Raw genomic sequence first — 27,859 nt, 5'->3', positions numbered from 1 at the left:
ATACTCCTAAGACAGTTTAGTGGTAATTTATATTTCAAAACTGAGATGATAACCTATATATCTACACATAATTCATTTTATGTAATTTTGAAAAAATGATATCTTCACATCTGTATTACTACACTGTTGTCTTTAGACCCACTGACCAATGTCACATGTCAAGTTGTTATCCGGAAAACTAACTTTACCTTGATCTGTTTCGCGTCTAGTACGACAGTGTAGTATCCCCAAATCGACCAATTACTAACGTTGGGCCGATGCAGCTAAGTTCCTTTTGATTCGTTACTTGCAATCTGTTGTTTTGAGTAGGAACCAGCCTCGATCACATTAATACTTCAGACTGACGTGGTTTATATACAGAGCTACTGGACCACGTCATGGCATAAAAAGAAACTAACAGTTATACATAAACAAGTAGCTACGAAATACATAGAAATAGCAATCTAGTTACTCAGTTACTATGCAACAAATTATAGTTAATAATAATATGAAAGAAAACCGGTTCTAAATTCCGCTATAACAAACGATATATACCATGAGCATTTACTGGAACAGCACCAATTTTGGAGATTTTTCTCTTAGTAAAAAAATTATGATTTATATACTTTTTTAAATCGATACAAGAACTAAGTTTGTGCAATAAACGTGCTGTAAAACTATGACAGTATACCATTTAAAATGAGTTCTCAGTACAAAACTAATGTTGAAATTCAACATAAGAAGACAAGAATAAATGAAATATTCATGATGTATAACAAAACAACAATCAAATATCTGCAAGGCATTTACTAAAACATACAACTAGGGCATATATTACGTTAAATAACAGATTAATAAGGGTACAAATACGCCGAGTAACACAACGAAGAGTGGGTTACAATGGTGGAAATGTATTCAACCCTTATCTTCTTTGAGATCTTAAATTTTAAAATTATCCTATACTATTTATATTCCATGAATTCATTATTTTCCTCATATGACTGATAACGTCGTTACTTTTTTTATTCTAGTATTTTTTTGTAAGACTTTAATTTATGGACGACCTTTGAGTGGCACTAAAATGACCTTGAGAGTGTTCACCTGATAACAAGGACCAAATTAGGGTTATAAACTAGTGTGAGGAATTAGAATTATGATTTACAGTTGATGGTAGGATTAGGAATTAGATTTAGGGTTTCATCACGAACTAGTATTAGCTATAATGACAAGACGCTATTTAGTTAAATGGATGAGTGAATTTGGCGCCAAAATCCGAGACCTGTTAACTTACACCTGATTGGTTCGTCCATAAATTATAGTCTTGCTTTTCTTTTTAATAATAATTACATCTCGTTATGTTCATATATTGTGACAGCTTAAACTGATTTGTCAAATCCTATGATGCTTACGGTTGACTGACTATATTCAAGGTAGTAACACTCTAATCGCTTTACATAACCATTTACCATTTTTTTCTAAAAAAAAAAATAGACGGCTAATAAGAGAGAAAGCAATCTAAAAATAAGTGAGAAATATGATTTGTTGGATTGTAGCTCGATTTTATCGTGAATTTTCATTATAATTTTGATTAATATGGTGTACGTACATATCTATTGTTGCTAATCTTTTTTCCATTACAAGTTATAGCTGAAAATAAACCAAAAAATTTTAAAATTGAATTCACGAGTCAATTGAAGCTAGACAACCATGGAAAACCTGGATGTATTGGACGACCCTTTCATCCTAGTATGGGAATTGTCAGAAGCGAGCATCCACAACCGCGCCTCATGAGTAACAAAAACCAGGACCTATCAGTCTCGCACGCGAACGCTTAACCTCTAGACCACTGAACCGGATTAGACTGTGTAAAAAATATCTCTAGTTTCCAAACTTAAATATTTCGCCAGTTATAAGTGTCATTATTACCAAGGTTTGATTTAATAATTGAATATTAGATATTAATATTTATTCATAGATATCTCTGATGTTTCGTGACTCAGTGTAAGCCACTTCTTCAGAGGATAAATAACCCAAATTTATTTTTTCCTGTTGATTAAATAAAAAAACAACTCAAAATAATAATTTTCAAAGTGAAGTGGTGTGTTTGTTTGCTTTCAATACATTAACAAGATATGCATATAGCATAACATAATTGATATTATTAGTTCAAATCATTCATGTGTAATATTACGGTGGAGTGTACTGATATATTTTATTCAATACACATTGAATTAAATAGTCATATACAATCTAAAGCCTGGTATATGGATACAACAGTTCAATTTGATAGATTTTATTAGTAAAACGAGATGAAATTATCAGTACAAATCTTAGATTTTTAATTAAGATCATGAATCAATTGATGTTAGATCAACATTGAATATCTGGAAGCACTGGACGGCCATTTCATCCTATTGTGGAACTCCTCAGCAATGCGAATACATGACCCCGCTCGCGGGATTCGAACCCAGGACCTTCAGGCTCGCACGCGAACGCTTAGCCTCTTGACCACTTGAATAGCCGGCATCCAACAGTGTTAATGTCTAAATCCAACCAATCCATAAAATTAAGCGACCATCTTCCATTGTACTGAGGTAGATACCTGTCTCTACCCGACACGGATTACCTCCACTGGCCACAACTTCTCACTAGAATTACGAGAATTCTTTCACGATGCTAGTTACTAGTGAGCATATGATGATTATAATCAGAGAAGGGTTTTTGTGGATATTATAGTAATTTAATGGTTGAATTCATGAGTGAATTAAAGCTAGACCACCGGCGTTCAGTGGTTCCAGGTTTTCTATGGTGGTCTAACTTCAATGAAAATATGAATTCAACTATCAAAAGACAAGATTGTTTGTGAAAATGGACTGCTAAATGACAAATGACTTTATACGTACGTTTCATACACATTTATAAGTAGACAGCATAGTTACATGGTAAACTTGGTTAGCTACATTGTCTACCGACTTACATGCTATAACTAGATTATGCTTTCTTCTTACTTACCAAGCAACCATGAAGCATAAGATGTACATCAAACAATACATTATTTAAAATGCTCCCTATTGTTTCTTATTCATTTATAATAAATAATAAAATACAATCAGCATATTAGAAAATTATAAGTCTAATGAAATACATACTGATGTCATCATTGGATGTATGCACACATACATACATACATACATACATGGTAAAACGTTCATAGTCTACAAAATAACCAAGTGCTTACATAAAATATGACATAACCAAATACATTGTAGCTACCTATTCACTAAGATAGACTAATGAGTTTACTAGACTTAGAAAAAATATATTAATTAGGAGAAATTTTATATAGGATTGTATCAAGCGATAGTTGAAGTAGTAAGATATATCATTGCGCATAAATTGATGAGTATTAATTAAACAAATATGCCTACATAATTCATATAAAGAAGTAAATTGAAGATATACATAGATCTGTTACAGAGACCAAATACTAATGTTAGTGGTTTGTCAAATAAAGAATCAAGTTATCTTTTAATCCTAAATGACACTAAATACTGTGAATTTCTTTATGGGATAAAAAGTTTAATTGATGAACTACAATCCTAAACTCAATTATAGATGAGGAATTTATGACAAAAACAAGCCAGCTAATACTATAGAGAAGACTGTATCACAGGTGTACCACGTATGAACTTATAATCAAACAATGAGTGAATGTCTCCTTGAGATCTTTGGAGAAAAACAAGCCAAGTACTAACTTCTAATGTTGAAATATATTTATTCAAGATGTTATTGTGTCTATCACTACCAGTACCACCGATCACTAAACTCTCAGTTTGTACTCTTGTTGATTTTGACTAGTTATATGATCTATTTGATTGTTATCATTGACTCGTGAATTAAGTCCATTCGTTTCACATTTTTCATATACTAATGTGTTTTATAATAAAGCCTGATGAAGGTCTAGCTGAAAACAATATTGTTTGTTTACATGTGTTGCTCTAAAAATTACTGTTCAACAGTGTAAATATACAAGAATAATTGTAATCAGAATCATTTTGTACAGGTTTTAGTTGTTACGGGAATTTATCACTCAAGTTTGCAATGTCACTACTATTTAAGACATGACCATACAATTCATTCAACGTAAAATGATTTGGCGCAATTTGTTGGGTGATTTGAATCTAGATTTCGTGCTAATTGGTAGCCTTCAGTAACTAAAACTTCGAAAGAACTAAGACTTAGTAGTAAAATCACTGACTTGCAGTAAACGGATAGAGAAGATGTCCACATTCATGGAGGGGTAATAATCTCTTAAATATTGTTGAAAAATGCCAACTAGTACAGAGTTCAGATTTATATTTTTCTACCAGTTGCCACCAAGCAACCAATAACAGTGTGTACTGCTACTGTGTGTTATTAAGTTGTCACAATATCTAACTACTGCTACTTTATTTACAATAATTCACTGATCGATGTATTTACCAAAAAAAGCTCCTTGCGAAATAAAAGACTGATTGACAATTATTTACAGATAGATGGTTAAGTCGATTATTTGAAAGTGAACTGTGGATGAATAAAAAAATGAAAAAGAGAAAATCATGATGAATAAGATCAAAATATTAAGATGGCTAAAATCATAGGCAGTATTATTTTTTAAAAAAAAAGTGGTTTGGATAGTAAGCATTAAGCTAGGTGCCTATTGTTAACTAAACTTTGTAATTCAATTTAATTTCCTTCGTTTATCAACCATAACGAATTTGGTACATCTACTCGGTCACTTTATTCATCAATTGTATTTTCATACATATATTCAATCTGCCACAGGACTTCGGTTCTTCTAAGACATCCAATGCAAAAAGTGAAGGTAAGATGATTGGTTGATTCATCATTGCAATAGCTAACACATTTATATTACAGAGACAATTGTATGTGTGTTATAAATAAAATAATATGAGGTTTTCGTTATAGATTAATATAAATTGGGATACCTTTTAAAATCACGGAGCAACAGACAATTATTTCATTCTGATAATGAACTAATTAGCACTAGGCAACTACGAACTGAGCAAACCATTCAACCTAAAATCTTTTGATCTCATGGCAGCTGGTTACCCATCAAATCATTTGAGTTAGAGTTGAATGGTTTCCACTTCCAATTTTAATCATTTACAACAGTAGAGCGTTTCAGTTTATATATACCGAAATGTTGTATTTTGTGTTGCCATTTTTTACATATCCGTATCTTTAAAATTTTCTTTACATGCATTTTGTTGATTACTGTGTACATTCTCTTGACAACTTGAATTCAATAACAATGGTTTTTTCCGAAGTTGAATTCACGAGTCAACCTAAATTAGACTACTATTAAAAACTTGGAAGCACTGGACGGCCGTTTCGTTCTATTGTGGAGCTTTTCAGCAGTGCACATCCACGATCTCACATGCGGGGTTCGAATACAGAGTCTTCGGTCTCTCATGCGAACGCTTAACTTCTATATGGTTACTAACTATTGAATATCTCGTTTCATTTATATTTTTACTAAGTTGAGGATTTTGTACATTTTCCAAGGGATTTTTCATTATGAACTTATATCATCTGGAAATCCCTAGCTTAAAATTGCTGAACAGTGTGCTACCATTACCCATTACAAGATTGAATCCACAACATGTAAATTTTGCGCTAAACACATTATACTTATATAACTGAGTTAAAATTTAATGATTTACTCTTTATTTTTAGTATAAGCAGCTTATATAAATTGTTGAGTTGTATAGTTCAAATCATTGAAATGACCTAAGATAAACAGTTCCTGGTAACTAGAAATCACTGGGTAGCTGTTTCGGATTAGTATAGGACTCCTCAACAGTGCGCATCTACAAGTGCACTAAATACCTTCAACTTTCACTTACTTTATTTGCTTACAAATGTCATATTCCCTATCCATACACTTTTTTTCTATTCATGTCAATCGTTATTACTGTTTGTAAAATGTTTCAAAATTGAGCTGAATAATTGTCATTTAAATGGATGTGAATAAGTATGCAGTTTATTACTTTTGTGTAAAATGTTAAAACAAAAATACCTAACGCCTGAAGGGAAATGAAATTTATATAAAATCTATCAACCTAAATGGTCATAAAATCAATCAGTATCTTTAAATTCTTCCCATTATTAATCAACAATATAGAGAGCCATAAAATTTTGTTTGATTTATATTAGAAAAGTTATTGTTATCTAAAACCATGTTTGTCTGAAGTATTAATGTGGTCGAGGCTCGTTCCTACTAAAAACAAGAGATTGCAAGTAACGAATCAAAAGGAACTTAGCTGCATCGGCCCAACGTTAGTAATTGGTCGATTTGGGGATACTACACTGTCGTACTAGACGCGAAACAGATCAAGGTAAAGTTAGTTTTCCGGATAACAACTTGACATGTGACATTGGTCAGTGGGTCTAAAGACAACAGTGTAGTAATACAGATCTGAAGATATCATCTTTTCAAAATTACATAAAATGAATTATGTGCAGGTATAGGTTATCATCTCAGTTTTAATACTTAAATTACCACTAAACTGTCTTAGGAGTATTAATGGGTAGTTCTTAATGATTATCTTCCAAATCCCTTCATCAATTAAACGATACGTTTGATCAATTCAAGATGTTGATGTAGTTTTGGTCTCTTTTCACCAGATGTGACAAACCGTTAATTTTGCCACATTACCTGAGACTTTGTAGAACGATGAAGAAGTTTGTAACTGCACTACTGACCTTTAGATTCTGTGAAAAATTTAAATCTTAAGTATCGGTTTTTAAAAGGTTTAGGGATCAAGTTCAATGAAGTGTTTAAAAATCTTCATTACTATAGATGATGACTTACACGAGATTAATATGTATAGTGTACATCCTTGACTATGTTGTTTTGTTTTCTTCTCTTTATAGTCATAAGTTTGTTAGTATGAGGGGTTTGTTTAGGTTGTTGAGTCTTATAGATAACATAATCAACCAATTTTAGTTAGATAGTTGTTGGGGATCAAAATACACTTAACGGTATTTTCATCTATGTATGGTCTTTCTGAGTAATGTGTACTCATGACCGAACCAGAAATCAGATCTATAAGCTACGGGTCACGCGTCAAGTACTTAACCTATAAACCACTGCATAGGTATCCGATAGTTTGGATTTCTATTGGAGTAAAACTATGTCGCGTATGATACATTTGTCTACAAATGAGATTGGGAGACATTCATGCAATATCGCTAACTGTTTGAAGTTACAAATGTAAAGAATTGGGTGTCGACTTAGTAGCTTAAAGGTAAAGTGTTAGTCACCAGACCCGAAGCTCCCTTAGTTCATCCATAGTAGAGTTGAGGATAGGCAAAGATGAAGAGCTTTATACTAGGATAGAAGAATTCTCCTATACTTCCTAGTTTTCGATATTTGTCTAGGTAAAATCAATTCGTGATGTAAACCACAAAATCGTGTCATTTATTCGTCATGTCGGAGTTCTAGCGAGAAGCCATGATCAGTAGAGCTAATCAGTGTCAGGCAGAGATAGGTATCTACCTCAGTATAATGTCAGATGGTCGTACAATTTCGTGGATTGGTTGAGGTTAGACATTAACACTGTTGGATGCCAGCTATCCGAGTGGTCTAGAGGTTAGGCGTTCGCGCGCGAGACTGGAGGTCCTGGGTTCGAATCCCGAGAGTGGGACCATGGACGCAGGGCCTAGGAGTCGCACAATAGGATGAAATGGCCGTCCAGTGCTTCCAGATATTCAATGCTGGTCTAACATCAATCGGTTCATGATCTCAATCAAAACATAATAATCTCCACAACCTTATACCGATAAAACAATCTTGTTTGAATATATGTTTCAAGAAAGTAGTTACTGAATCCATAATGAATTATCATCACTTAAATTGTTATCTTGTTTTAGTACAAATTCATGCATATGATTGTAATAAATTAATTCAATACATTCTTATGCATTTCCTTTTTTTTAATTTTATACCGGTTAACTTGGATTTTGGATAGAGTATTTTTTTATGTAAACAACTGTAATTGAACAACTAATTAGAAATGCAAAAACAATATAGGAGAGCAACCAACAACTACTACTATTTTGTTTTGTTAAATGACATTTGATAATAGTAATAGTAATAATATTTATTTATTGAGCAAGAAGTTTAGAAATGAATATAATCTGTAATTTTAATGGAGTTTTGTCCTCTAAGTTGGATGGTTTGGTCATGAAGCTTTCGTCGTTCTTCTGAACGACATCATCAGCACAAACTTCAGGTAGAAGTTCCATAACCAAACCATCCAGTTCAGAGAACAAAACTTCAAAATTATCCACCAGAGCTACAAATCTCTCCCACCATCTCAAACATAACCTCTAAGTTGTAACAGAATTTATGATGAAGATCATAGGATTAAGTGATTTACAATGTTTAGAATTGGTGAGAAACTAAACTATACTGTGTAAGCACCTATCAGGTTCATTGTATTGACTTTTAGATATGGAAAATTTGAAAAATTTCCATATTGTAAATTTAGGACAACATAGATATAAGCGAACAATATTGTTTTCGATTAGATCCTCATCAGGCTTTACTCTAATATACAGTAATATTTATCGGCATATACGAAATATTCGCTTCACGGTCCAATTATCTCAACATCTTTTATTACGTAATCTTATAGTCTTTCTATGAATGTTATTTCAGTGTCTATATTTTTCTAATAATTGACCTATTTCTCATTATGAAACAACTAGTACACCTGTCATCACACTACCAATTTGTACTTTTCGCTGATTACGTTCTTTATGTACTCTATCGCATTGTTATTATTGACTCACAAACAGCGTTGATTGCCTAAATAATTTCGTATATGCATAAAAATATTACTGACTTTTAGATACTGGTACAGAGTACAAACTTTCATGTTGACAATTGATCGCATTCTATGAATTGTTGTAATACCTTGAGAATGAAATTTGTTAGATGCTTTGAGTTGTGGAAAAAACGAGTTCTTTTTTTTTTCATTTTCGAGTCGAAATCCCATTACGTAAATCTGAAGAAATGCATAAACCTTTAATTATTCTGAAACAAATTGTGTTGGCAACATTATTCAATAAGTGTTTGTGCCGTTTCTGAGGATCCAAATTACATTCTCAAAGGAATCACGCTACTTATGATAAATTGGATACAATGTGATTGGTTTATGATAATAATGATTGGCTACAGTAACATGACTATATCTAAAAAGTTATTATTTAAAGTTGAATAACAAATGAACATAAAGCTAGTGTTATGCTTATGGATAGTACCTATGAGTAAAATCTAGGACATCCTTCACCCTATTTGAAACTTGTTGACAAACATGTTATCATCAAAGTGACGAAGTTATAATAACTACCAATCTGCTCAACTAGCATGATGTTTCATTACATGTTCTAGATCTCATTGATAGCCATTACCAGAAAATAAAAGTGATGCCAAGGTATCCGCTCAGGAAGGCTACATAACAAATTAACTTTGATTGTAAATATCTGCTTCTAAAAGTAATTTTCATCACAAAATGAAGGTGATTGAAGTGATTGATAGCCCCTTTATGTTTATTGGTGTTTCTTAAACATGGTCAATAAATCATTTCACAACTGTTGTCATAATTAATCTCAAACTATATCAAATTTCAAAAAGAAATCATACGTGGAGAATAACTATATGTTGGTCATTTATTAGCTTTAAGAAGAGTTCACAGAAGGTTTTGCAGGAGTCCATGGTATCTAGTGTCAAACAGCCAAGGCGAACGAGAAACCGTTTTTCTATGAATGAAGTTCCATAGAGATTACACTATATCAGAAAGTGACTAGAACTAAATAACCCAGACAACTCAATGACTCAATTTTCTAGAATTCATCGCGAGACATGAAGAACACGGTTTCGGATACAATGTGTAGGCTTTAAGTGCATAATACTAATGAAGAGTTCTTAAAAAAGACGAACGACCATCCCTTGTTTCAAAGTTTTCAAAGGAGCTCGTTAGTTGATATTCGTTTGTGATGACAGTCAGCTTCGAGAACATATTGAGTGATGTTCAATTACGTTATAGCGATTTGGTTAAGGGTCAACAAGAGTATAGACATCAATATGTTCTCAAGAAGAAGAGATGAAAAGTACAAGTATAAAAAATAATCTACTCTCAACTTTAAAGAATACACAAGTATATCTTGATAAAAACTTATCAACGTTTCTAAACAATAAGTCCTGAGACATTAAGGAAAGCTATGAGGAAAATTTTCCATACACCAGTATAGACTAGTATCACATCAGTTCCTTAAACCTAACTCCATCATATTGATAATTTAGGTAATATCATACATATATAATCGTGAATGGCAATAAAATGTATTCAGTTAAAGTTTCTTGTTTCTAATGAGAAGCGCTGACCAGTGGAGTTCAACCGGGTCTGTCATGAGAGAGTAACTCACTAAAGACAATAGTAAACGGTGGTTGAAGTTATACATTAACACTGTTGGATGCCGGCAGGTTCACTGGTCTAGAGGTTAAGCGTTCGCTCTCAAGACTGATAGATCCTGGGTTGAAATCTCGCGAGTCGGGATCGCAGATGCGCACTGCTGAGGTGTCCCACAATAGGACGAAACAGCCGTTTAGTGGTTCAAGGTTTTCCATGGTTGTCTAGCTTTAATTGACTTATGATCTCAAACATTAAAGTTATACATGATCATACCAAAAATGCCTATGAGTATGGGGAATTGTAACCAATTAATTGAGAATAAATTAAAATTAGTAAATCGTATAATACCGGCCAATAGGTTAAATGAAGGCTAATTGTAAAAGATACATGAATAAATAATCAATAGTTATACAATAAAAATAACAGTCCATAAATAATTCCCGAGAGTTGTCACTTATTTAGTGTTCTACAGATACAACAGTCTATATGTAGACAGTATGCTAAAGTCAGTCAGATTGTTAACTTAGGGATTTTTTCAAATAATTCGATTAATTTAACAATATTGTAAATGGTATCCATATCAAGGTTGAATATGACAGTTTCAAATAAATTGAGCATCGGGTAGAAATTTAATAATAGTCGTATTTTTTATTCACTTGGTGTTGTTCACTTGTATCTTCCAATTGTTATTTAGGACTTCAATTAATCAGTCTCTTGTTGTCATATGCGCATCATCTGCGGACTGCCTCAATATTATTTTATTTTAAAGCAAAGATGCATAGTGGCTAACAGTGGAATCCAGTTTGACGCGCGTTTCATCGTATTTGGGACTCGTCAGCTGGATGTACCTGCATCTCGAACTTGTTGATGTACACTCTGGGACTCGAACCCAGTACCAACAAGAGATTGATCAATTGCAGTCCTAAATAACAATGGGAAGATACAAGTAAACAACATAAAGTGAATATAACAACACCCCATTGCACAAGAAGGTGGTTATTAGATCTCAGTAGCTAAGTAGATAACGCGATGGCGTTTGGAGAGAACGGTACCAGGTTCGAGTCCCGGAGTCAACATCCAGCTGACGAGTCCCAAATAGGAAGAAACGCGCATCCCATATATATTATAGAATAACATTGAAGCTTAAGATCTGCACTACTTCAATCCAGTTTTGAATCACATAAGAATAAGAAAATAGTGTAATGTCAGTTATTATGTTAAGCCCATATACCTTATTCTAGCTTTCGGACAGCCCATTCTATTCTATTCTACTTGAGTCACATTCTGACCTTGTTGTTTATTCGCTTATCAATCTTGACTGTTTTTATATGAGCACGTAGGTGTGCATACATTTCTTATCCCATTACTCATCACATGTCTGTAACTTACTTTTGTGTAACTACAATTATTAATTAAGGTATGGTTAAATGGGAGTTGGCTTATCCGCCATCTCCACTGAGCGTCGTTTTGATTTGTTCTATTACATTCACTTTATATACAAAATATATATGTATTCAAAAGACCATATTCTCGTTATATGACTTATTTAAATCCGTTATTGACTAACGCAATTTAAGTCGATGATTATATATACAACAAGGATAGGCGATAACAAACATTCATTACGATCCTAATTGGAGTCAGATCCCCGGGCTACTAAAATAGAAGTAGTTAATAAAATTGAAGTATTTTTTTATTAGTTATCACTTATTTTTGACAATCTTTCAATAAAGCAATTTGTTAAAACATGTTTATCGGTAGGAGTTAATCAATAAATGTTCCATACAATTTCTTATTTAATTTTAAACTCCCTTTTTTATCACTATGTGGATAATTTAAAACTTGTAAACGCCTTTACATGTATATAGATATATATTTGTGGTTATGTATTTGCGTATTTGTGTGTCAAATTATCCCATATATATATATATATATATATATATATATATATATATATATATATATATATATATATAAAAATCATTTTAGTCCTTAAAGATTACTTTTAACAAAAAAGATTAATTCACTTGATATTGTTTTACTTGAATCTTTCTATTGATGTTTATAGGACTGAAATTGATGGGAAGATACAACCCAAACAATACCAAGTGAATTAAACTTCACCCCATTGCACAAGCAAGTGGCTATCAGGGCTCAGTAGCTAAGTGGATAACGCGGTGGCGTTTGAAGCGGACGGTACTGAGTTCGAGTCCCAGAGTGAACATCAACTCGGAGATGCTAGGACATCCAGATGATGAGTCCCAAACAGGAAGAAACGCGCGTCAAATTGGATTCCACCGCTAGCCACCATCTATCTTTGCTTTAAAAAAATTGTTTACGCTTGAGAAGAAATTCAATATCATTCCATATACCACCTTAAATTAAAGCCTGTTAATAATGATTAAGTTTACTTTATCCATATATCAATCAAATGTTAACTGACATATTTATTATACTACAATGATTTTATGATTTATATCTAAGATGAGAAATATGAGTGATAAGTGAATTTGATTTTTGTTTTTCCTTTACTTAATTCATACTTGTTTAATTTTACATTGGATATATGTATAAATGTACGTAGAAATTGTCACACCTTAGCAACGTTATTAAATTTAGAAATGTGAAAAATTGAATATGGAATAAAGTTATACGGAGTTGATTAATGATAAAATTAAAGTAGAATTAATAAAGAAACCTTAGTATCAAAAGGGATTGTGTGTGGATATTATAGTAATTTTAATCGTTCAAATCATGAATCAATTGAAGTTAGATAACCATGAAAAACCTGGACGCATTGAACGACTGTTTCATCCTATTGTGGGACACCTCAGCAGTGCGCATACATGATCCTGACTCGCAAGATTCCAACCCAGGATCTATCAGTCTCGGGAGCGAACACTTAACCTCTAGACCACTGAGACAGCTGGCATCCAACGGTGTTAATGTCTAACTTCAACCAATCTACGAAATTGAGCGACACATCCAACACTGTCTTCAGTGAATTACTATCTCACAATAGACACAGTTGAACTCTACTGGTCACTGCTTCTCACTAGAACTCCAGGAAATAACTCTTGGAGACAGTCACTAGTGATCATATGATGGCTATAATCAGACACGGGTTTTGTGGAGATAGTAATAATTTAACAAATGGATTCATGAGTCAATTCTATATTATTATATATAATCTATATATTCTTTTCAACCACCTAAACTTACTATACATGAAATATCTTATAAAATCTGAATAATAAAAGATCTTTCTTCAGATATAAAGAACAATTAATAACCTTATAATACTTCAGATCGAATGATAACTTAACAACTCATAGAAAGTACATTGATAGATTAAGGCTGCTATTTATATTGTAAAATATTTCATTCATTCATTTATTTGAATAATCAAAGGTTAAACTACATACACTTCTTTACAATGAAAGCTTATCCATAAAAAAAACTTTGTATTGAATATATACATATTCGAAATGTCAAGTAGAATAAATAAATAAATGAAAAACACTATAGTAATATGATAATAACAATCAAATCAATGTCTTAATTTTGAAAAAAATAATGGTAAGACTATTAATTTATGGACGACGTTTGAGCGACGTTAGATTGTCAGTCAGTCAGTAACAAGGTAGAACTTCATACGTACATACATCAGTTCGAGTTGCCATACCACATTAGCACACAGATGCAGTTTTCGATTCAAATCCCGTAGTGGTAGAGCAAGTAAAAATATAGGCAGTAATCGGACAGATTAGGGTTTGAAGATGTTATTCAAGGAGTATAATCCAGTGAGATAAATTTGGAGAGAAAAAAAAGAAAGGGACATGAAGAATTCAGAAGATTAGAATTTGGGAGAACACAAAGAGTGGATGCACCTGCACCATTGCAAATGATTTTGAGCTATGTCACTCAGGGTCTCTAACCATCGATTGCTATCATCTAGCGGTCCTCAACCAGGTAGTTTACACCTACCAACATGACTCAGTCCACTTGTGAGTGACTTCATGGACTTGTGCCATGTTTTGGTGTGGCTGCCCCTAGCTTTCTCCCAACCTACTCCCATACCATTGAACATCGCACATCGAGGCAGTCGGCGGTTGCGCATACGTAACACGTGTCCCAGCCATCTCAACTGATGAAGTTTCACTAATTCATCAATCGATTTGCGATCCTTACCTAGTACCCGCTTCCTAACAACTGCGTTACTTACTCAATGGTCTCAGGATATACGAACAATCTTTCGAAGACACCTATGGTCGAATACTAACAACCTACGAATATCCTCTGCTCTTACCGGTCATGTTTCACAGACATAAAATAGGACCGAACGAACTGCTGTGCAGTAAACCCATCCCTTGGTTGGTAGACGGATATCTCGCCTACGCCATAAATGACGCAAGTTGACAAAAGCTAGTCGAGCCTTCTGCATTCCTGCTGAGATTTCGTCACACACCAGACCACAAGGGCTGGCGAGACTCCTAAGATAAGTGGAGCGGTCAGCACGCTCAAATACTTCACTCCATACCATTGGTTTGGGTCTTGATGCAACTCTATTCTGAAGCAATATTTTGTATTTCGAGCAGGAGAATCGCATCCCAAACATGCTTGCATTGTTGCTTAGAGTGGTCAGAAGATTCTGTATTTTGTCAGCGTCTTCACCAAATAGAACTATGTCATCGGCATATTATAATTCAACAAGTGAATCTCCCGGTAGAAGTTCAACCCCTGGAAATTTAGATGAGGAAATTTTTTATCTCTATAAGCACGTCAACGACAAAGTCGAACAAGAATGGAGAGAGTGGACAGCCATGACGAACACCGCCTGAGGTAATCAATTCTGATCACAGTTCGCCATAAGCTCTCAGTCGACCATTTGTATTCGAGTAGAGAACCTTTATAAGGTTAATGTACTTCTTTGGTACTACTTTCAGTGACGAAATGCCATAGGATTTTAAGACCATCAGAATGAAACGTTGCCTTAAGGTCGATAAATACTACGATATTGGGGTGTCTGAATCTGTGTCTATATTCTAGGACCTGAATTAGTGTGAATATCTGGTCTATACAACCACATCCAGGTCGACAACCAGCCTGGTTTTCTCTAGACGTTAGATTGACCTTGAGAGTGTCCACTTAATAATCATGACCAAATGAGAATAATGAACCTGTGTGAGGAATTAAAATTATGATTTACGGTTGATGATTAAGTTTAAAAATTAAATTTAGTGTTTTCATCACGAACTGACGTTAGCTATAATATCAAAACTCTATTTAGACAAATGGGTGAATGAATTTCGCGCTAAACTCTACACCTGATTGGTTCGTCCATAAATTATAGTCTCTCCATAAAATAGACGAAAGGAACGATTGAACGCAGCAAAGAAGCAAATTACTGTTCAAACAAATGTATCATATTTTACAGAAATGAATTGATTGACGATAATTATAGTCGTATCCAAATAAGAACATGGTGTACATGTGTGCATCGATCCAAGCTGTTACAAATTATGGGCACAGTGATATTGAATTATAAACATGAATACCGAAACATTAATATCAGGGATGGTAAAAAAACAAAACCTTAAACATAGAGAATATGAATCTGGAAGATCCGATTTGCGGAATAAAAAAGTATGAGCATTTTGAAATGAAAAGTGAATGCACCTGGGTAATCATTATTAGTTCAAACTTATTTCATCAAGAGTCTCTATCCATTATTAATGATAATCATACGGACCTAAACCAAGTAGTCTGAAATTGTCTACACTGCTTAGTTTAACTGAAGACATCATCTTATGAAATACTACAAAAAGGATAATCGATTCAACCGGCAAGGGTTATATTGGATTTACCAAATGTTATTAATTGCCACGTTTCGTGGAATAAAATCAACTTTATTTCAGTAACTTAATTGAAGTAGGTCATAGAGATAGTAATTATTAAACAAAACAGAAAACATTTCTTTTGAAACAACTCAATGTACACTTACCGTGCCCATCAATTGCGAATGAATAACTTGGATCTTGTATTGTATAGGCGCACATACCGGTATCATCACCGTATAAAAAATTATCATTTTCTGTCATATTTATAGCTGATGTGTATGCTATCACTTTACCAACTTCATGACCTGGTCTATGTAATGAATCTATTTCAAATGCATATTTTGTTTTAGACCAAATTGGTAAATCAGATTGAATATGCTAAAATGTAAACAGTATATTATAAGGAATATATGTGTTTATGTTTTAGTTTGAATAAAGGAAAAGATACCCTCATTCATGCACTGAACTGTATCGATAGTGATGTCATAGATGTTGGGGAGTTTTTTCAAGAAATCATAAATCCTCTTAAGAAACATCTAAACTTTATAAAAAAAACTTGCGAACAATTCTACGAAACTTAAAAATCTATGAGTTATAAATCAGTAGCAGTAGTAAATTGTATTCCCAGGATCCATCAAATCGATACTGACAATATCAAAACAATTCATAAAAGTTGTTCCAGCCAAAAATAAAAGCAAGTGACTGAAGCTTTAGATATGTTGCTAAACACCATTGTGGTCAATAAAAAGGAACGTTTAACTATCCAACCAATTCAAACTAGTTTTCTAAGTAAACACACTCAACCTGTTTAAACAGCACACAATTAACACACAAATTAGCTCTACTCTTTTACATTGCAAATACACCATTTTTCTAGATAATGAACAAAATTTGAGGCTTACTTTGATGATTTTGAGCGGAAGATTTTATTTGTAAAACTTTCACTGTTCTCCAGAACAGGTACATCGACAATAACCAATCAAAATCAAGGTAGACAACACAAGCTATCAGTCATAAGTGGAGTAGCTCGAATAGCTCACTTTTACCTAAAGTTTGTGCTAATGATGTTGTTCACAGTAACAATGGAAAAATTGTTCAATATACACGACTGTATTAAGCATTTTGATTTGTCCCTCTGCATTGTCTAAAATTCTGTTAATTTAGATAGGTTACTTATCCTCCGTAAAATTGAGTTACCCTAAGTCTCAAAGAGTTCGAAATTCAATTTTCATTCATTAAAATATTACAAATATATTGTTTTCGTATTATAAACAATCGACTCAATGCCCAATTTATATAAGATTATCGAATCAAACATGATTGATAATGTGTAAGAGATGATCAAAGATATGTGAATAAATTGTTTAGAAAGTAAAATTTAGCTGATGAACATATCTCTAACTACTGAATAGATTCTGTCAGTCCGAAAACTTAGCAAGACAGTTGTTTTTCTTTTTAAAAAAAATTAAACGTCGTGAGAAATGTATTAGCACGATTGTACACGGTAGCAAATCCAAAACATAAGAATTTTCCCATCTATATGGTCACAACCTAGCGGTTCACACAAGAGTTGACCTAAGTCTTTTTCTGGTGTAGAAAGATTTTCATTCTATGCGTTATCTAAGGTGGGTCATTTAATATGTAAAAACTTTAAAACTCAGATATAATGTCTTCATACAGCTGGAGCTCTAAAGAGAGTGGATAATCATGAATGATTATTAGATTCAAGCTCATATACTATATGAGTATATGTCGCTTTATAAAGCTACCAGGAAAAAAGCACATATCAAACAACATACTATCAACTAGTTGTAAGTTGAACAGGATTCTAATGCTACTTACCGAAACAATGTTAAATTCATTTTTGTATTGGTTTTATGAATATTGCATTGATGTTTAGGACTGAAATTGATCAATCTCTTATTTACATATAACTCCGCCTGTAGCTCTTCCAGAGTTACTGCCGGTCCCAAGCCCGGGTAAAGGAGAAGGGTTGGGCATGGGGTTAGCGACCCCATCCCGTAGAAAAATAACACGCTAAAAAAACGCTAACCAGAAAAAATAATTCAAACCATTTTAACTCTGCCCTGGGAGTTAGAAGGTCTTCAACTAGAACAATTATGACGCTTCATGGTGAAAGCCGAGTTCCTTCGGAAGCCACGAGGCCGATGCCCCTTCTAACAACCAGAGCAAAAATTTTTATAGGTACATGGAACGTTCGAACAATGTGGGAGACCGGGAAGACCAGTCAAGTAGCAACGGAAGTGAGGAGATACAACTTGGCAGTACTGAGAATCAGCGAAACCCATTGGACCCAAGCTGGATAACGAAGGCTAAATACGAGAGATGCTGCTATACTCCGGTCATGAAGAGGAAAATGCTCCGCACACTCAGGGAGTTGCTCTAATGCTGTCCAAAGTAGCACGAAATGAACTTGTATGATGGGAATCTCACGGATCCAGAATCATCAAAGCATCATTCAAAACAAAGAAGGAGGGCATCACAATGAAAATTATCCAATGTTATGCACAGATCTTCCTATAGATGTCAATCCACCAACGACAGAAATCAGAATGGCCATCAGACAAATCAAGAGCGGGAAAGCAGCAGGACCCGACAATATACCAGCTGAAGCATTGAAAGGATCAATAGGAACTGGAAGGAGCTGGAAAGGATTGTCCAGGACAGGGTTGGATGGAGAATGCTGGTGAGCGGCCTATGCTCCTTCACGAGGAGTAACAGGCGTAAGTAAGTTATTGACATTGAGGGATCCTGTACGGGTTGCCTCGATTACTGTCTTAAATTAAAAGCATTATAAGAAAACATGGATGGTGGATAGCATTGAAATCCAGGATATGCGTTTACTCCTATTTGAGACTGGTCATCTGGATGTACCTGCATCCCAGAGTTAATGCTCAATCTAAGATGCAGGTTCATCTAGCTAACGAGTCCCAAGTAGGACGGAGAGTGCATTTTGGATTCCACTGCTAGTCACTATTCATTGCTGCGTATAATAAATGCTTGATTCAGATCATGCAGTCAAACTTGAACAAAGTCTTTTCGTATTTATGCTTCACATGTTACCATTACGTAACACTAAATTGGTTTTTTGACAAGGTTAAAATAGTTCCATTTATTGAAATATTTTTGTTTTTACATGCTCCCTACATTATTCTGTTTTTACCTCCATCGATTTACTATTCGGCTACAATTATGAGTAATTGTAGGAACTCAGTAGCTCTTATCGTTAACTCATCAATCATCCTCGTTAGATAAATATATGGACATAGATACACACTTATAATATATACGGAAGTAAACCTGGAAAAGGATTCGATTAGAAACAGAACTATTTGGCTTACGCAACTTTCCATGAATTTTATCCATGCATAAAGCTATGCAACGTTACATCACTTGTCGTCATGTACCTTATTTCTCAGTAAAAAAAATCTACTAACATTGAATTTGAAAATACATTCATGAGCATTTATAAAATTAAACTTAAAGAACCGCTCACTTCAAATGTAATTGGCCAAGATTTTGTCGACTTTGTTGGATGAGAACAGTCTTCAGCTATTATTTTCAGATGATAAAATCCTGTTCTAGCTTCTAAACTACCAAAACTTTTAGCATGACGATATGATGTTTCATTGAAAGTTAAATAACCATATCCTTTCTCTTGGTTTAAAACATTACCATGAATAAAGTTAGGGACACTATTTCTGCCAGATGATAGTAATGAGATGGAACATAGTTTTGAATCTATTTATTGTAAAAATAAAAAATAGTTAACACAGTTCACATATTCGTTCTTGAAATTTATAAAATGATGGTTATAGTTTTTCACATGGAATTGAGATAAAACATTGAGTAATAAAACAAGACAGTCACAATTTTCAACTAACTAATCACAGGTTAAGACCCCAATCCATCTAATTCAATACAAGTATCTGTATCATAGCGCTATTTAACAGATAAGAAATATTCACTGAAACTGAGTACACAATATTTTGCGTAGAGATGGAATTAAGATAAACCCAAGTTATAACTATCAAATTATCTACAGGTCAATATATGTAGATAGCAAGAAGCTAGTTTATTTGGTTTTTATTATGTTAAAAATTTTATTGCTTTTACCATTTGTGTAGAGTTTTAAAGAAGTAATATTAACCTGTACTGTGATGCGCATAGCCTTCCGATTTTTAGTAAAGAGGAATTTTAAATAAAGGGGTGCATTTAGAAATCTAAAATACTTTAAAGAAGAGTATATTATCATCGTTCTGTTATTTGTAGAAACATAAATAAAGAAAATTGGCTAGTCAGTCATATGAATCGCAGAACCTGACTTATTTGCAAGTTGTTACATCCCATTACAACAGTGAGATAAAATTATTTTTAAACAAATCACATAGTAGAAATAGTAACGATATCAGTAGCCATAGAAAAGACTAAGTATAGAAATAGGAAGAAAGGTAGGAGATTTTGGAACTCAGGTTTTAGAGAATGACATAGAGTGAATGCACATATGCCACTGAGAACAACGGTGGGCTATTATAAGCAAAGATGGTGGTGGTTAGCAGTAGAATCGAGGACGCAAGTTTATTCCTGTTTGGGAGTGGTCACCTGTGTGTACCTATATCCCACAGTTGATGTTCACTCAGAAACTCCAGCCCAGTACCGTCCACTTCAAACGTCATAACGTTATTCACTTAGTTACTGAGTCCAGATAGCCACTAGCTTATGCAACGGGGTCTGGACTCAGTAGCTAAGTGAATAACGTCATGGCGTTTGAAGTAAACAATACTGTAATGGAGTCCCTGAGTTAACATCAGCTGTGAGATATAGGTACACCGAGGTGACCGGTCCCAAATCGGAATAAACGCATATCCTCGATTCCACTGCATGTGATTTAGACGATATCGAGGCAATTCGTAAAGAATGCCCGTATGTCAATAAGAGACTGTTCAATTGCAGTCCTAAACATTAATGAGAAAATTCAGATAACAAATGCAAAAATGGATTGTTAGCTATATCGCTTCAAAGTTACTAACTACTTGTTACAATAATCAAGGAAAACAAAGATATCTACGGGATATTTAGGTACGTGTGTAGCTAAAAAAATGGGAGAAAGAACAAAAATTAGAAGACAAAAATTAAGAGGAAAATATGCGTAGTGAATTGACTTGTGGTATTTTGTTCGGCTTTACTTCCTGTACGTTGAATTTTCCATGATAATTCATGTGGCTAAATAATTTAGTCATAACCGATGTTGGACTTGAAAATGACGTGAGCTAGTTCAGGTTGTCACACCCGTTGTCACAGAGATATCAAATTACAAAACGAGTCATAATAACAGAAGTATTAGAGATAATCAGAAAGACTGAGGATAAAGAATATGACTGAAGGATGATTTGTAGTAAAAGGTTTGAAATTTCCAATATTGAAGTGTTGAATAATTATCATTCTGTAGATTCAAATCAGGTTTGAAATGTGAATTATAAGATACTGATTAAATATTCCAGAAGTAACACGTACCGTGAGAGGTTTGGAGGTTACGTCTACTTCCCATGATAGGATGGCACTGGATGTGCTAATAGAAAATCTCACTGCAAAACAGAACAGCTATCGATTTGTTTCATCAATTTCTTAACTAATTTCTATCCGTATATTGGCATCTACGTTCAATACGGTTATAATTATCAAAGTAGGAAGAGATAGTTATTCAGTCTACCATGTTTGATAGCATTTACCTATCTTATGAAAAAAGTATTCAATATCTTGGATCAGAATTTAAATTATATCATATTTCAATGCTTGAAATCGAGTTTAAATGCCTTATAAAAATGCAAAGACGATATGTCCTCATAAACCCTGAACTATTTTAACATGTTCTAGGTTATTGTTATAATCCAAACAGTGATGAGGTTATGGATTCAGTCATTATTTCAAAATGAGTGATTAGTTTTACAGCTATACACATTTGGTTAAAGCAAAAGAATGATGATGTAATAGAACTATTTATGAGTGAACTGAGTCTTATGTTGAAAAATAAAAATTTCTAAGTGTCAAATATCAGAGGTTATCAAGTTAAACCAACCAAAGATGAGGTGCAACTAATTAAGATATAATAATATATTTTAGATGCGTCGTTTGTAAAGGTTACTCAAAACCCAAAAATGGCCATTAATAAATACGTATGTTCATTAATGCCATGTGACTGAAAGGCCTAGAGGTTCAATTTTGGAGGGGTCCTGACAGGATGTTTCCGAAGCCTTGAGGTGGGAGAAAACAGTTGTTCACTGCCCACTGACTTTCAGTAGTTAACAAGCTAACGTCAATAAGCAGTATAAATAACTAAAACAATAATGATTTAGACCGTTTACATTTAGCGACACTTATGGATTTATTTTAAAAAAGCGCAAGTAAGAAAACAAACACAGTTCGGTCATCTAATGTGTGGCTCAAAATCAAAATTGAGCAGGTTTTACTCATTACTTTGCACGTAACAACCTGTCACCATGAGGTCATGCTTCCTGATATAAGTCCGAAATTACACAAAGAAGATGCATTGCTGTGAGTTTAGAAGATTAATTGATAAAAGATGAGTTCAAAAAGTATGTAGTTATGTTAAATTTTAATGTTCCGTATTTGAAGTTATTAGTCTTTCATTCATATTTTACAAGCTACAAGGCCTTTTTCTTTCCACATATGAACGAAGAAATTTTAAATGCTTTTTGCATCGACTAGGTCTATGAAGAACAGATTGAGAAATAACCAAATCTGTAATGAAAACCCCATCGCTAATTAAGTGACCACTAAATTACTCAGAGATTTTAACATCGGTAAGTTTGCGCTGATGCCAAACGAATAAATAAAATCGCCACAAGTTGAACTGCATTTTTCTGTCAGATTTCTGACCAATTTCTGCGCAAATCAAAGATTTTTTAACGTTTGCGCTCTACTGAGACGAAATGCGGTATATTTACTGTTTGCAGCCTAAATACCTTTGTAGTGACTCACATTTATCACGAGAGCACGACTGGTTTAATAAAAACAATTATTATTATTATAACCAACTGTACCAGTGTTTGTTTTAGTGTGCTTTTGTTTGACTGTGCTAATGACAGCTATTTTGTGCTTCCACTCTTTTACTTACACCTTTGATTGTAACTTCGCGCGAATTCGGTTACGTTCTGTAACCAAGCTTGTATTCTGGCACGATCTCGGTATCCTTTCGATGCCACGAGATCGCCAGCGAATACATCTCGATTTGGTCCATTAACTGTCCTCTGATATTTGGCTTCTCGGAGATTTTATGGATTTATTTGGTTACGTCCAACCTTCGCCTTCTGATTAACATGGCACGTGTTTCTTGGTAGCGGTGTTCATAGTCAATTTCGACTCGACGCCACGCTACACCTTCATGAGCCAAAATTACAAAGTTTACTATATGGTTGATCCTGGTGAATAGGCGAGATATTATTTCTAAATATTACATACGATGAGACACTTGGGGTAATACTTTACAGCCATGACATGATGTAAAATAAGCTAATTTCATTGATACATTTTACTTGACTAGTCGCTTTTATAACACTGCAGAAAATATTCTCAGCAACCAACTTGCGCTACTTATCGAAAAATAAATGAAAATCGAAAGCAGATTCAAGGAACAAACACATTAGTTGAAAATTTTAAGTTTTCAGTCAGTGCAAAGAGTGAGATTTATAAGGCGAGAAGGCGATAGGATAAACAAAAGGAGCACATATGTATATGATAGAAAGTTGGTATTCAGCAAGATGAATTTATTGATAGGTTTTTTTCTACTTTTCTACTTTTTCGCATTCATTTAAGCGTTGATGGATGTGCACATTGTACAGTGCTTTTTAATGATCACCTGAGGGTATTTTATTATTTTGTTGAAATGAATAACAAACCTCCAGACTTTGGACACATCCAGTCTCACAGTTGGAAGACAGTTTATAATATGATGTAAAGGATGAGTTACTCATCACCATATTCCGTATGACTTCTAAACAAATCTTTTTCTAATTCAAGCTTGTAGTTATTTAATTTCAACATGATACCATGTTCTATTCTGGTGGCTCAAATTCGCGCACAGAATAACATTCAGAATTCGATGACTACGAATAAATTAGTCGAACGAACACTAAATACTACATTATTTGAAAATAAATGCTAGCGTTAAATAAAAATTTGGTTAGCTTCTGAAACGTCGATTGAAAGTCTCGATACGGAATTAAATATAAAAGCTTAAAGTTTGTGTTTAAACGTACCATTAGTTAGTTTAACTTGAATTGACGGAAATACTTGTATAGTATGTGCTTTTTCATTCACATACGCATGAAAAACTTCCCTTGAATTACGTGGGAAATTCCAAAACAGTTCACATTGCACGAATGTTACTGCGCAAAGTTGTGTGTTATAAGTCATTTGTATTACTTACATAAGTGAAGTAAATTTAAGAACGTCAAACGACACTTCATCCTACTCCGTCGTAGTTCCCGCGTACACTTAATGTAGCGTACCCAGCAACTGTTGAAGGATGAGAACATTCAAAGACAATGTAATGATGTTCACGTTGACCCAGTATCCATAGAAAAAAGGACCATTGTATGGTGAGTTCTTTTTCGTTCAGAAACTAGAGTCCATACTATACTGGCATTATTAAAACGACACTTAAATGATTTTTCTGTTTCAAACTCTCAGAAATTCCGCTAATCCTCGTCGAGTAGGATTGACTGAATCCAGTTCAGATGAGCATATATTTTATTTGGAACTGGACACTCACAGAATATTTTTTAGGAAATAGCTGCTCTATCATGCCGTAGGCCTAATGGAAATTAATGAACACTCGAAATTCAGAAATTTGGAAACCCAAATTAGACCTCTGTAGAGGTTCACGCCCATCACTCAAGTGTTCTTGGACCACCACAAACTTTACCCGAAATTCTGTTTGCCAAAAAATGCCAGAAACCACTTCCCCTCATGGTGTCGAATAGTGTTCTATGTGTGTACTGAAGTGTACGTTTGTGAGAGAGATCCATTGCAGTATATGCTTACAGATTAATATCTTGAGAATACTTGGTAGTTGGAGTCCAGTTGCGGTTGACTATGATCACCACTACACATAGATTACGTGCCAGTTACCAGATTAGACCCCTCCGTAGACCAAATACCAGAAAGCAGTTGAAAGTTTAAGCTAAGATTTATTTGTTGGCGATCTCATGGTATCGAAATAATATCCACATCGTTCCAAAATCTACAAGCGAGACTAATGAGCGTACGAGAATTCTTGCAAGGTCCCAAACAACGCAAGGGTGTTTTTTTGTTACACCTAAGCAAACAGGTACAGTGAAACAATCACTGGTACAGTAGGTTACAATAATAATTGTTTCGATCATACCAATCACGTTCCCTTCAAAAATGTGAGTCTCCACAAACTGTTCATAAAAAAGAACCGAAGTACGTAAAATCGGCTCTAGATCCTCTACTCAATAGAATACGAGGAGTTATTATTAGGGTCGGGAACAGGATAACGTTGATTGGGAGTTTCACGATTGGTTTCTGAGTCGTGAGTCTATATGGATTTACGATAATCGTTTGATGTATGGCAATCGTGTTTTCGCACCTAAATCTCTGCAGTTGTTTGTGCTTAAAACGTTTCGTATTGGTCATCCGGGAATGAACAGAATGATGGCAATTATGCATAGTTATGTCTACTGGTCATTCACGGATAAGGATGTGAATGAACGCGTATTGAGATGTTGTTGATGTGCCGAAGGTGCAAACGATCCACCGAAAGTAGAATCCCAGCCATGAACAGAAACGAACAAGCCTTGGATTCGAGTACACATCAATTATGCTGAACCAATACACGGACAATTTTTTTTGGTGGTGGTAAATTTATACTCCAAATGGCCTGAAATCTATGTTATGCGAAGACCGTCTACATCTGAAACACTTTGACACTTCAGACTACTATTTGGTAGGTTTGGAACACCTAGTGTTTTGGTTTCAAATAACGGAACGCGACTTACGTCGCCAGAGTTTACGTAGTTTTGCAAAGAAAATGTGATCTAACATACTAGAACTCCGCCGTACCCCCCTCAGTTAACTGGGCAAGCTAAGAAATTTGTTGATATTCTTAAGCAAGCTTTTTTCAAGTCGGAACGTGAAAATAAAGTGGAAGAGGCCCTGCAATAGTTCCCAATCTCTTACAGAATTAAACTCACTTCAAATTGTTAAGACCGGAAACCACTAGCCGAAATAATGTTTTGCCGACCAATTAGGACATTTTTGATGTTTTGAACCCGAAAGACAGAAAGAACGGATTACAAAAAATAAGAAAGAGAATTACCCGAAGATTCGAAACTTCGTTTATGCATGTAATTTCCGGTCAGGAAAGCCATTATGGATATTTGGGTGTATAAAAAAGTTGTTGGATGTTATCGTATGAAATCATGGTTGAAAATACACTAATTATCAGACACACAACTTAACTGTGAGATAGAGAAAATTTAGGTGAGTCATCTCTAGCTAAACCTTTGCTAATGGAAATATATGATACCTTTAATTATCTACCACCCACACCTTACGTTGAAATGAGAAAACATGAGCGGAAATCGGAAGCCAGCCGTAGGTTATCAAGAGAACGGAATCGAGCGAGATTTTTTCAAATAGATCCAAATGTGAAGTCATACGATCAAACATCGCAGGGGTGGTGATGTGTGTGTAGGATCCAAATTAAGGTTTGGACTGAAAAATAACTGTCCAGGTGGGCTGAATATGCAGCCTTACCCAGTTGAAACTAAAACAAAGTGATTGGGTAAAATGGCGGTTACAAAATTCATCATAAATTTTAACGTACACTGTTACCTAATCAAATATGACTACCCAGCTATCCAACCAATAATTGTTCAATCAATCAAATCTAAATTACAATAAATGAGTAAGTTGATAAAGGATATGAGAAAATTACCAATCGCAACGAACAAGTGTTATCCCATCCTGTCTGGATAGAGCACGCACCGATTTGTTCAAAAGATAATATTTGACTGCTTTATAACACAGAGTGTTTCCAATTCTGGAGGGGTGCTTCAATTCACGTTCGAAAATGCACAATTTCAGTCAATACAAACAGCACAATGAAAAGGAGGAATAAACCAATATTGGCTGCCGTCAAGACTAAGCATCAAGTGAGACAACATAAATGCAGATCAGGAAGAAACATCGAAACTCAGTGAAGGCGTAAGAGAAATAAAAACTATAATAAAATGCAAATGTTGCCAACTCAAATGCAATGAAATAGACTAACAAAATGTACAACTAAAGGAATCAATAGGAATCAACTGCAATTGCCTACATGGAGGGATTTTCACACACAGAACATTCGAAATGGACCCTCCAGTGTGGACGAGAATGATAATTATCGGTTGTCTGCTTAATCGCGCTTGTAGACAGTCCGAAAGACGTTCAATGAGTGATATATTCTCCTACCATTGTTATTATTGATTGTTGATGGCTGTTGGATTG

General features: G+C 34.3%; 1 protein-coding gene across 1 annotated transcript in view; it reads right to left on the bottom strand.

Moving 5' to 3' along the window:
* MS3_00009185 (uncharacterized protein) overlaps positions 1 to 25,062 on the bottom strand; it is a 72,408-nt gene extending 47,346 nt beyond the window's left edge. Inside the window, exons 1-4 of the mRNA XM_051217518.1 lie at positions 24,771 to 25,062; positions 24,601 to 24,729; positions 19,821 to 20,065; positions 16,468 to 16,681 (exon numbers count right to left, since the gene is read on the bottom strand). Coding sequence (XP_051072996.1) covers positions 16,468 to 16,681; positions 19,821 to 20,065; positions 24,601 to 24,729; positions 24,771 to 24,879 — 697 coding nt within the window. The 5' untranslated portion in view covers positions 24,880 to 25,062. The remainder of the gene's footprint in view (positions 1 to 16,467; positions 16,682 to 19,820; positions 20,066 to 24,600; positions 24,730 to 24,770) is intronic.
* Between the last annotated feature and the right edge of the window lie 2,797 nt (positions 25,063 to 27,859).

The sequence above is a fragment of the Schistosoma haematobium genome, chromosome 1 (genome assembly GCF_000699445.3).
Source record: "Schistosoma haematobium chromosome 1, whole genome shotgun sequence".
Taxonomy (NCBI): Eukaryota; Metazoa; Platyhelminthes; class Trematoda; order Strigeidida; family Schistosomatidae; genus Schistosoma; species Schistosoma haematobium.
Note: the sequence above shows the minus strand (reverse complement) of the source record. Positions and strands in the feature narration are given on the sequence as shown.